This window comes from Mugil cephalus, chromosome 1 (assembly GCF_022458985.1).
Source record: "Mugil cephalus isolate CIBA_MC_2020 chromosome 1, CIBA_Mcephalus_1.1, whole genome shotgun sequence".
NCBI lineage: Eukaryota > Metazoa > Chordata > Actinopteri > Mugiliformes > Mugilidae > Mugil > Mugil cephalus.
Genome location: NC_061770.1, coordinates 35903880 through 35915554, shown reverse-complemented (window position 1 = coordinate 35915554; position 11675 = coordinate 35903880). Strand labels below are relative to the sequence as shown.

Genomic DNA, 11675 nt, shown 5'->3' with positions numbered 1-11675 from the left:
ATTTCTCTGCATCGATGCCTTTTTATTTCAGGTTTATTCCACCTAGTTGGAGATTCATAATAATAATAATTAAAAAAAATAATAAATTCCTTAAAAATCAGCATAACTATTTCTGCGATTCTATACAATCCGTCAGTTTCAACTGAATTTACATGATAACATTGTAATAATAACAAATATTATTATGTATATATATTTATATTATAGAAAACATGGATAATCTGCATATTCTCAAACTGGAGGAGATGCAAGTGTCAAAATCTTGAATTTTTTCATTGGCCAAACAACGGCATCACTTTAGACACTGTTTTGACAGCAACTTTCTGTATATTTGTTCATAATGCTAGTTCTGTACATTTTTTGATTGCAGTTTATTTTACTTTAATCCTATTTTTATTATCTTTCTTGCAGCTTTTATGAGTGTTTACTTTTAGGTGTTTATTTATTATATTATGCAAGTCTAAGTCTTAAAACATCTACACTGTTAATTCATTTGAAGTCCAGACTGAATTACTTTCTAATTCACCAAGACCCTTGTTATACTTTGTTTGCTATTGATTTTTTGAGTATTTTATTTCTTTGGTGGGCGAGGTACTGTGAATAACCCAGTTTGTTTGTTTATTTACCTCTCCACCACTTCATGTATGTGCTTTTGTTTATTTGTTGTTTTAATCTGTGTCTATGTCTATATATATACACACATACACACACACACACACAGTAGTGGTAGCAATGATCACAGTCCAGTAATAGTGTGTTAGTGTGATCAGATATTATTCATATCATCTACAGCCTGACTTTTAATATTACAACAGACTGTACATAAGTTGACATAATGATGTATTAACAATTATATTGTTTATAAAGTTTTTAACTTTGCCTTTAGCCTATTCTGTAAGTTTTACATGCCCATTTGGCCGTATATATTGTCTTATTGTATATTAGTCCTTCTTCTAAATGACTCTGTTTTTGTATTTTCATACTGTGGTTTGTTGAAGTAGCTGTTAAAAACCCAATATACCAACGGGGATTTAATAAAGTATTTCACATTTGACAAGAAGAAGATAAAATATAGATATTTCTGTCAAAAAAAAAGAGAAAAACAAAACAAAAGTCAGGTATTGTTAATAATGTCAATGAGTGTGTGTGGCCACCAGGGGCGCTACCCGTCGCTCTTTTCTTCTTCGTTTGTTTGGGCTGATGGAATACCGGAAGTGACCTGTCAAAACCCGGAAAAGGGTTACCGGATTTCCAAGCTAGGTGTCCAAAAAGCAACAACAGAACATTTATATTTGCATGAAAATCTTAAAGAGCTCGACTTAAAGGCAGGAATATCTGTATGCCAGGTAAGACGCATCACGAAATAAAGCTATTTTGTGTCAGCTTCTTAACGGTGCTTTTCTTTCCGGCTCTACCTTTGCTTGCTAATGTTGTAAACCGATTTAGCTTTGTATTAACGTTAGCTTTGTGGAGCTATTCTAAATAAATGTCAGTTATTTAGGTGTTAAAAGCGGGTTTGGCATAGCCGTGGGTGTTATTTTTTTTAATGTGGCTTGAACTAACAACATGAAAGCAAAAGAGATTGTTTGTGTTTCGTGGCGTTTCTCCCTGTTGTTGTCAAAGTCATTGGCTACATTGGGTTGCACTTTGTGTCTATAGGTGTGGCCCTATTGTTGTATGTCATCTAAAGTAAATATTACATTTTGCTTCTTAATAACCCCAGTACCAAGCATAAAAGTATTAGCTAGCGTTAGCCACAGTTTATCAGCTGGTAACTGGTTGAAGGATTAGATGAGCTCATCATTTGTTGGCCTGCTAAAGGTCAGGTTTGGGAAATAACCTGAGAAATACTATATGGAAATGATAAAACTGACATTTTTTATTTGTCACCTGAATGCTGTGTAACCAAAGCTACTTAAATGTTAATAGCACGACGACCTCTTCCCTATTTCACAGCCTGCTAGCCGTCGCCCTCCCTTTCTCATTTCTAATCAGCTGTGACGCGTTGTGATACATCATATCACAGATCCCTCCCTGAAATCACAGTCTCCTCTGTTGTCCCTCTTTATCTCTGGGACAAAAAAGCAGAAGGGATGAGAAAGTAGAGGAAAATTAGCAATCGATCCCTTCTCTTTGTACTGGAGGTGAAACTATTAACTTTTAAAACATGGCTCTGAGCAGACGGCATTCGTATACTCCCAGGGTGAGTACATTTAACTTGGGACATCAATTATTATTATTCCAAAGTAAAAGCTAATTATTACACTTCACAGTTAAAATTCTATGAAAGGTAATGGTTTTGTGCACTCACCATATAGTGGATGTAGACTTCACCTCCTTGCATATTGTGTCATCAGATCAAATGTGTAGAAGTATAACTTAGCTACAAGTACAGATTAGTTACTGTCCTCACATTCCACTTACAGGAAAACATTTTACTCATTAATCCAAAGCTGTGGCTGTTTAAGTAGATACTCGATGTATCGACGAATCCTTTTTTCGAGGCGTTTTTCTGCCCTGTGGTTTAAAACTGTGAGGCAGCGTGAATTCACATGGTTCTACAGCACAACAGAAAGATCAGGCTCCTACCTTAGCCCTAGTTTGCCCTGAATGAGCATCTTTGTCTGGGACATCGCTTGTTTATTGGGATGCCTGTTGTGATCCAAGACATATGACCGGCTGCATGAGTGCGTTTCTGTGCTCCGCGGCCTCGGGGCTGTGATGTCACGGGGGTATTTTTAGACCGGTCTGAATAGCTGGATCAGGGGGAATTATTGAATCTCGGGCAGATTTGGGGTCATTTGCAGGTGTTGAACGCATTAGATTTTCTTTGTGATACATGCTTCGACTAAGGAACGTGCATTTGCAGTTAACAATACACCAAGCCTCAGGAATTGTAAAATGTAAACAATAAATTCCCTGGTATGTAACGGCACGGCCTTCTTTCTGTACTGTCTCTGTCTCCCATTTCAAACTCTCATTCCCACTGATAATCCGACTTTCTTCCTGCATTCCCCACATCTTTCAGCTGACCAGCCCACTGATCAGCAAAATGAGCAGTGCAGGAACAGTGGAGAGTGTTAAACCTCCAAAGGTAGGTCGCCTTTCCACACACACAGAGAAAATAAGAGAAAGGAACAATTTCCAGAGCGGATGGATTAACTAAAATCACCTTTTCCACTCTTCAGATCGGCTCTATAGTCGAGGTGACGGGGAAGGGTCAGCGCGGCACCGTCGCCTACATCGGCGCCACCCTCTTCGCCTCCGGGAAATGGGTGGGGGTCATCCTGGATGAGCCCAAAGGCAAGAACGACGGCACCGTGCAGGGGAAGCGCTACTTCACCTGCGACGAGAACCACGGGATATTTGTGAGACAGTCCCAGGTTAGTGACATAAATATGTTTTGCACATGACATACAGGTGATATTTCAATATGTTGCCTTTGGTTGTTTAGGAAATTAAAGTTTTGTGGTCTCAACTACTACCTAAAGTGTGTGATGTGTTTTCTGTTTTTGTCACATTGTCCTGATCACACTTGTGTGTCCCTCTGAGCAGATCCAGGTGGTGGATGAAGGCTCCGGTGCCACTTCACCAGACACTCCTGAGTCTGGACCAGCAAAGACGCTTAAACAAAAAGGTGAGCAAAGGACGATGGGACGTCATGTTTCTGAATCGTATTGTATCCAAGTAAAAAAAATAAATAAAAAGAGACATTAAAAACTGTATTTTTCTCTCTCTAGACATCCCAGAGACTCCCAGAACAACCAAGCAGGTAGAGAAATCTCAGTTTGTTTTGTCATTTGTCAGTTTTAGTTCAAAGAAGTATAGTAGATTTTAACGAATGTTGTTTGTCTCACTAGTCACTGCAGACACTGTGTTGGTTTAAATACCTTTAAGGTGATTAATCAGATTAGTAAAGAGCGCTGGGACGAGCACCTCTGAGTGGACAACCAGACCAGAGGCGTTTCACACTGGACAAACTGTCAATTCAAACAACTTTGTGTTGTGTCTCTCAGCTTCTGGGTCGACTTCTCATTGTTATTGTTTTTCCTGAATACTTTTTTTTTTTTTCTCTCCAGACGCCATCGAACATAAAGAAGGTAGAAATGTTAAAGTTCGGCACATTTGCTTCGGCTTGATTGATTTTAATCACACTAATCATCTTTTTTTGCATTTAAGTTACCTTTTAATTCTTTTCACACCTGCACGGGACATAAAACGAATCATATATATATATAAAGAGAAATTGTTTGCACTTGATTTATTTTTTCTTGATTTTCCCACTTGCTTCATTTCCATTTTTATTCTGGTGACATCTTGTGTGCACATTTAAATTGAGTTTCATGGACGTGTTGATTGCGCTTGGGTCGTTTCTCAGCCCACAACTCAGTGACGTTTTCCACCGTTTTACGTTATTGCATGAAGTCACGTTTTACTCTGTGCCTCGAGTCATCATGAATAACTACTCTTTAAAACGGAGTTAAACGATGCATGCAGCCATTAAAGTTCTGATCAATCAATCTAAACTAACAGTGGATTTGCTTATGTGCTGCTAATCTCTTATCTCGCTTCATCGCTGGATGTGTGTGTGTGTATCCGCCCGATGGTGTGTGTGTGTGTGTGTGTCTGTGTGTGTGTGCATCTTCCTCTCTGCAACTCCTCCTCCTCCTCCTCCTCCAGTCCTCTACCCGCCGTTCTGCAAAGGTGAGCTCGTCTACTGCAGACAGCAGAGGTCAAAGGGCATCAAAGCAGAAGCATTTAAAACTGTAGCCGCCTCTGAAGTTTGATTATGTTACAGCTGAAGGTTGTTTGGTACAAACTTGTCTGCACTTCTCTGTAAAAATGTCACATCCAGTCTGTGCACGGTACAATCATGAAGTTATTTGGTGGTTAGAATATGCATTAAAAAAAAAAACTTGCAGCGTTTAGTTTTTAACGCAGTCTCTGTGCTGACACTGTGGCAGTGGAGCGCGCCACGTCTCGCGCCGGCCACCTCGCTCCCCTCCCTCTTGGTTCGCCCCCCGGGCCGCCTCAGCTTGTCGCTCAGGGTACGCTCTCTAACGTAACGTCACCTCTCGCCTCGCACGGAGCGGTGGGTCAGCTATCGAATCACGAATAAAGGAGCTTTCACAAACGAATGGAACCACGCTCACTGGGGTCACTGAAGCTGCATGTTCACCGCGTTTTTGAAAATCAAATCCTTTCAAACACCTCGTTTCCTTTCCTCGGCGTCTCCCCCCGTTGATACGTACGTGCCCTTTGTTCGCAGGCGTCTCGTGAGAGTCTCGCGTCCCCTCTGTCTGGTGATGTCAGCGAGGGAGGCCTGTCCTCCCAGCAGGGTGCGCTGGGCGCCCCAGTCATGCCTCAGCCCGGAGGGTCGCCTGCAGCGGCGGCAGCAGCGGCAGCAGCAGCAGCACCGGCCACTCCAAGCAAGGTACGTCCCTGAGGAACGGAGGAATCGTGTATAGAGTCGGGAAAACGACGTCACTTCATCACGTTTCATCATTTATTTCTCCGTTCTGTTCCATCGTTTTAACACTTGTGTTCTGTGTGATCCACGTCCTTATTGTGTGACCAGGTGGAACCTGCCATATCTAAGCAGGTAGAGTTTTCTGTTGGTGACATGCATGTTGATGAGAAACAATCCCTGGCATGAGTTTACTAACAATCTCAGGATGTCACAGGGAAAATGACCCATAGCCCCCCCCCCCTTCCAGAACCTTTGTATTGTTTTCTATTGTCCTCGCGGTCGATGTGTTGGTGATGATGCATGGTTTCACTTTCTGGGACGCATCTCGTACCAATGTCTTCACTGCTCGTTAGTGTTCCTGCAGATTCACAGGAAGTTATTTAATAATTCATTAACGGTCTACGGCTTATGGGTTTTTTTAACGTTGAGACTTTATCTGGGCTTCTTGAAATCTAATCTCGAGAACCAAATAAAGCGCGGTTAAATAAATCCTTCCATCGTCCCACCCGTCGCCTTAGGAGGAAGAATCGCTGCGAGCTCAAGTGAAGGACCTGGAGGAGAAGCTGGAGACTCTGAAGATGAAGAGGACGGAGGACAAGGCCAAGCTGAAGGAGCTGGAGAAGCACAAGATCCAGCTGGAGCAGCTTCAGGAGTGGAAGACCAAAATGCAGGAGCAGCAGGCCGAGCTGCAGAAACAACTCAAAGAGGCCAAGAAGGTACAGAGAAAAAAAAAAAGTAGGATTAGTTTCCCACCGCGCTCGTCTTTCTAACGTTTACTCTCTCCACTCGGCAGGAAGCCCGGGACGCACACGAGGCTAAAGACCGCTACATGGAGGAGATGTCGGACACGGCCGACGCCATAGAGATGGCCACGCTGGACAAAGAGATGGCTGAGGAGCGGGCAGAGTCGCTGCAGGTGGAGGTGGACTCGCTGAAAGAGAAAGTGGAGGAGCTGTCCATGGACCTGGAGATCCTGAGGCACGAGATTTCAGAGAAAGGTGCGCGAGAGGAGAGACTGACCGTAGGCTGACGTCGCTCACTCAGCTTTAATGTGTATTACAGCTCCATCTCGTTTCCCTCATGCAGGCTCAGACGGCGCCGCCTCAAGTTACCAGGTCAAACAGCTGGAGGAGCAGAACAGCAGACTTAAGGAGGCGCTGGTCAGGTCAGCAGCAACTTCGTCTCCACATTTTAACTCCTAAAAAGAGTCAGCGGAAGGAAAAAAAAACAAAAACAACGCTGTCGTGTCCGTCCTCAGGATGCGCGACCTCTCGGCCTCGGAGAAACAGGAGCACGTGAAGCTGCAGAAGCAGATGGAGAAGAAGAACACGGAGCTGGAGACTCTCAGGACTCAGAAGGAGAAGCTGCAGGAGGAAGTGAAGCAGGCGGAGGCCACGATCGACGAGCTGAAGGAGCAGGTGAAGTGTGCACGGTAACTGTTGGAGCGCTGACGTAGAGAGGGCGGCTTTACGAGTCTAACACGTGCGCGTCCTGCTGTGTTTTGCGTACATGCGCCAGGTGGACGCTGCGCTGGGGTCTGAGGAGATGGTCGAGACCCTGACGGAGAGGAACCTCGACCTGGAGGAGAAAGTCAGAGAGCTGAGGGAAACCGTCACTGATTTGGTCAGCACAGTTTAATTAAACCTTTTCTCCACTAAATCACCTTTAACATTATTTTTAAGGTAATCGAAGCAGAAAGATTGACCAATAATTTCTTGCGTCATCGACAGGAAGCCATCAATGAGATGAACGACGAGCTTCAGGAGAACGCCAGAGAGACAGAAATGGAGCTGAGAGAACAGGTGGACCTGAGTGTAGCGAAGGTCAGGGAGGCGGACAAAAGAGTGGAGGCCGCACAGGAGACTGTCGCTGATTACCAGCAGACCATCAACAAGTACAGGGAGCTCACAGCTACGCTCCAGGTAGGTGGATAAGGGTAAAATAGGGGAATTCATACTTGTTTGTGTGCTGCACTGCTGACGCTGTATGAACTTTTTTTACATTAGGAGGCCAACAGGGAGCTGATCAGTCAGCAGAACGCAAACGCGGAACAAGTTCAGCAGCCGCCCGCAGAGCTTTTTGACTTTAAGATCAAGTTTGCGGAGACGAAGGCCTACGCCAAGGTAGGACGTCTGCAAGAGGACTGATAAAGGTTGGACTGTCGTCCTGCTACTTAAAAACAAACTCTCTCTCTTTCTCTTTCTCCAGGCCATTGAGATGGAGCTGAGGAAAATGGAAGTGGCTCAGTCCAAACGACAGGTGTCCCTCCTCACCTCCTTCATGCCGGACTCCTTCCACCGCCACGGTGGCGACTACGACTGCATCCTGGTGCTCCTGCTCATCCCCAGGCTCATCTGCAAGGTACGAGGCAGACACGCTCCGTCTGTTTGGAGCTAAGGTTTTTTTTTTTTTATACATATAAATATATCCTCTCTGGTGTTCCAGGCTGAGCTGATCAGTAAACAGGCTCAGGAGAAGTTCGACCTGAACGGGAACCCGGCGCAGGGAGCAGGGTTCAGAGGGCCTCCAGGAGAGCAGCGCAGCTTTGCTTCGGGCCTGGTCTACTCCCTCAGCCTGCTGCAGGCCACGCTGCACAAATACGAGCAGTAAGCGCTACGGCTTCTTTAGGACATTCATTTCCAAGGATTGTGCCTGAGCTGTTATGAAGTGAAGACGGGTTTGTCTTTGACGTCCCCGTGTCCTGGTTCTAGGGCTCTGAGCACCTGCAGCGTGGAGGTGTTTAAGCGCATGGGCACGCTCCACTCTGAAATGAGCTTCCACGAGCGCTCCCTGGATTACTTCATCGACCTGCTGTTTAAAGACCAGCTGGACGAGACCGTTCAGGTGGAACCACTGACTAAGGCCATCAAATACTATCAGGTAACAAAACCAGCGCGTCTCATGTTACACACTTAAGTGAAAGCTCTGTTTAACATTCACAGTACATCATAGACTGAAGGTTCTACCTTTGTTGTACAATCATATTTATGTAAATCCTCATTAAAATAAGAAGCATATAAGTGAGATAAAATATAGTATCTCACTCTTTTGTTTTTGTCTTCCAGCAACTGTACACCGTCCATCTGGCAGATCACACTGAGGACTGCACCGTGCAGCTGGCTGACCACATCAAGGTAGGTCCAGTTTGCTTCCAAAATGAAAAGTAATGAGTAAATATTTATTGGCAAATACTTAAATGTAGAATAGTGTAGCTCATAGTTCGTTCCTCTCACCTCCAGTTTACCCAGAGTGCTCTGGACTGCATGGGCGTGGAGGTGGCTCGTCTCCGGGCCTTCCTGACAGCGGGACAGGAGAGCTCCGGTCTCTCGGTCCTTCTGAAGGACCTGGACACGTCCTGCTCCGACATCAAACAGTTCTGCAAGAAGATCCGCCGCCGCATGCCGGGGACGGACGTGGCCGGAGTTCCCGCCGCCCTGAATTTCGGACCACAGGTGTCGGACACGCTGACGGAGTGCAGGCGCCAGTTGACCCGTGTGGTCGCAGTGCTTCAGGAGGTGGCTGCAGCCGGAGCTCAGATGGTTGCGTCGCTGGGAGAACAGGAGGGGCTCAACGCTCTCAAGATGGAGGATATCGCCTGCAAGGCTGTGGAGCAGGTACTGTCCCGCATGACGACCACAGACCCATTATTAATTGAACTTGCTCCGTCATCTTCATCTGCATGCGTTTCTCTAAAGGTGTACGGCGCCCACGGTGTGAACGGCCCAGAGCTGCTGCGACAGTCCTGCACTTCGGTCATCGCTACCATGAACAAGATGGCTACAGCCATGCAGGAGGGAGAGTACGACGCAGAGAAGCCGCAGGGAAAGGTATTTTTTACTCCAAGGACGTTCCTGCCATTCGTTTTCTCTCTTTCCTTCTGACGAGTCTCTGTCCCCGTTCTCAGACTCCTCCGGTGGAGATGAGAGCGTCCACCGTCAGGGCTGAGATGACCGACGCAGAGGGTCTGGGAGTCAAACTGGAGGACAGGGAAACGGTCATCAAGGAGCTCAAGAAGTCCCTGAAGATCAAGGTGACGAGAAAATGCAATTCTGTGCTCCCGTTTTAAATGAAGCCAAACAGAGAATAACCGGTATGACTGGTGTTGTGCTCGTCCGTCCCAGGGCGAGGAGCTGAGCGAGGCCAACGTCCGCCTGAGCCTTTTGGAGAAGAAGCTGGACACCTCCACCAAAGACGCCGACGAACGGGTGGAGAAGATTCAGACCAAACTGGACGAGAACCTCGCCCTCCTGAAGAAGAAGGAAAAGTAAAAACGATGAACGAGAGACGTCTCGTTTCTCTGCCGTGCTTTCTGTTTCCATCCTAAATCTCCTTCTCCTTCTCATCTGCAGGGAGTTCGAGGAGACGATGGACGCTCTGCAGGCCGACATCGACCAGCTGGAGGCGGAGAAGGCCGAGCTCAAGCAGCGCATCACTACCCAGTCCAAGATGACCATCGAAGGCCTGAGAGGATCACCCGCCTCAGGGATCGCCTCCATCGTTCAGGGATCTGCAGGAGGTGAATTACTGACTGGATGTGGCCACGTTTTGTGCATAGTTTGAAAAATTGATGCAACATCTAGATTCATGCATTAAGTTGGTGTAATTGTATTTAATCCTTTTCCTTCCTCCAGCAGCTCTGCCTCCATCCATGGCAGGGCCAATGCAGGTGGTGGACTCTCCGCTGCTCAGGCAGCAGGTTGAAGCTCAGAGACTTGGCATTAAACGCCTCAAGAATGAAAACAACAGGCTCAAGGTGCGAAGGATTAACGCTGGAGTTATTACCAGTACGTTAAGCTTCCTAAACCTCGTGAATATTCACCTGAAGTGCGTCTTCTTATTTACTCGCAGGCGGAGAAGGTGAGAGCCCAGCTGGCCTCCCTGCCTCCACTCTGCCCTCCCAAGCTGCCCAAGGTGTCCAAAGAAAGCTCCATGCCCCCGGAGGGACTGAACACGGGCATCTACCGCAGGACCGACCAGCTGCTGGCGACCCTGCTGAAGCTGAGCGCCGAGGTTAAAGTGGTGGACATCACCGGGAAGACGGCAGGTGTGTGTGCGCGCATGTTCGTTTAAGATGCATTTTCCTAAACGTGTGTGTGGGTGGTAATTTGTTTTTTTTTCTTTTCCAGTCAGTGCCAGCGCTCAGCTCCTGGAGCAAACCGCTCGTCTTCAGAATCTCAGCGATGCTCTGGACAAACTCCAGGTACCGAAATCAAACACACACATCCATCACCAACACAAACCCAGACACCCACCGAAAACATCTACACTTCTTCTTGTTTCAGGGCGAAGTAGCCGAACACGTGGTCTCACATCAACCCGGAGCAAAGGCGTCCTCTGACTTCGCCACGTTCCCAGTCTCCTCTTTTGTTAAGGTAGGAGGATACGCAACGCAAACGCATCACGATACATTCGTTCTGCTGTGCACAGAACCAGCGCATGTAAAATAATAAAATAATCTCACACGTACCTGTTTTGTCGTCGTCTCCCAGGCCAAGGAAGAGAAGCAGGGAGGGACGGTGTTCGTCGGTCGCGTTGCCATTCCATGCACCCGTGGACAGGAGCAAGTCCACCGCCTCGTCCTGTCTCAGCAGCAGCTGCAGAAAGTGCATCGTCTCCTCATGGTCTAAATCAGCGCCGGCATCAATCCACAGAGCTTCAACAAAATCTTTTCTTCTTTTTTCTCTCGGCTAACGTTTCACTTCATTCTCGTATATATATATCACTTTTGCTTTTCACTATTCTCAGGAAACTGTATCTAGTTTTTGCAAACCTATAGCACTAATATTATACTAACGTTATGTGTGTTTGTGTCGACGTAAAACGAATTGGCGTTTGCTAACTTCCTCAGTCCAGGGTTCTTGAACGTCACATTTCTAAAAGGCCCCATGTTTCCGTCATTGAAAAATGTTTGTGCACCAATTTTCCAAATTTCTGTGGAAACGGGGAACACTAACGAGTCATTTTTACTGTACTTGCAGCAATTGGTATGTTTTCCCCACTTTGTATCTTTTGTATTTGTAGTAATTCAGACAATAAAAGTAAGCAGTTCACTTCAGAGCAAGAAATCTGTTTTAAGTCGTCTTATATTTTTGTCCCTTTGGCTTCAGCACATTAACAAACACTGGGAGCAGCTTCATAACGACATATTAGGACGTTAAGTCTCAAACGCTGCTGCTGGCTCACAAGATTCAAAGTTTTGTTGTGG

The 11675-nt window shown here is 46.1% G+C and overlaps 1 protein-coding gene across 6 annotated transcripts; it reads left to right on the top strand.

Annotated features, from left to right (window-relative positions):
* Nucleotides 1-1204: 1204 nt before the first annotated feature.
* Nucleotides 1205-11535, top strand: LOC125018711 (dynactin subunit 1-like). Of its 6 annotated transcripts, none has more exons than XM_047602864.1 (31): nt 1205-1346; nt 3029-3094; nt 3189-3383; nt 3556-3637; nt 3741-3772; nt 4080-4100; nt 4681-4704; nt 4965-5048; nt 5270-5434; nt 5579-5602; nt 5989-6186; nt 6264-6468; nt 6557-6635; nt 6729-6888; nt 6989-7093; nt 7201-7392; nt 7477-7593; nt 7679-7831; nt 7916-8076; nt 8182-8350; nt 8536-8604; nt 8710-9084; nt 9166-9297; nt 9375-9500; nt 9592-9734; nt 9820-9986; nt 10102-10223; nt 10319-10514; nt 10597-10670; nt 10753-10842; nt 10960-11535. In XM_047602864.1, the coding sequence occupies exons 2-31, from the start codon at nt 3053-3055 to the stop codon at nt 11095-11097; spliced, it is 3840 nt and encodes a 1279-aa protein (XP_047458820.1). In that variant the 5' UTR covers nt 1205-1346; nt 3029-3052; the 3' UTR covers nt 11098-11535. The 6 variants fall into 6 exon arrangements, with proteins under 6 accessions (XP_047458820.1, XP_047458809.1, XP_047458831.1 ...); XM_047602853.1 differs by lacking the exon at nt 1205-1346 and adding an exon at nt 2109-2203; XM_047602875.1 differs by lacking the exons at nt 1205-1346; nt 4965-5048 and adding an exon at nt 2110-2203.
* Nucleotides 11536-11675: the final 140 nt, after the last annotated feature.

Bases quoted from the DNA above. Each gene is read 5' to 3' on its own strand.
- LOC125018711 (XM_047602853.1), top strand. From the start codon at position 2,168: ATGGCTCTGAGCAGACGGCATTCGTATACTCCCAGG. The intron at 9,735-9,819 runs GTAAAAACGATG...TCTCATCTGCAG, and splicing joins CTCCTGAAGAAGAAGGAAAA to GGAGTTCGAGGAGACGATGG. The intron at 10,515-10,596 runs GTGTGTGTGCGC...TTTCTTTTCCAG, and splicing joins CATCACCGGGAAGACGGCAG to TCAGTGCCAGCGCTCAGCTC.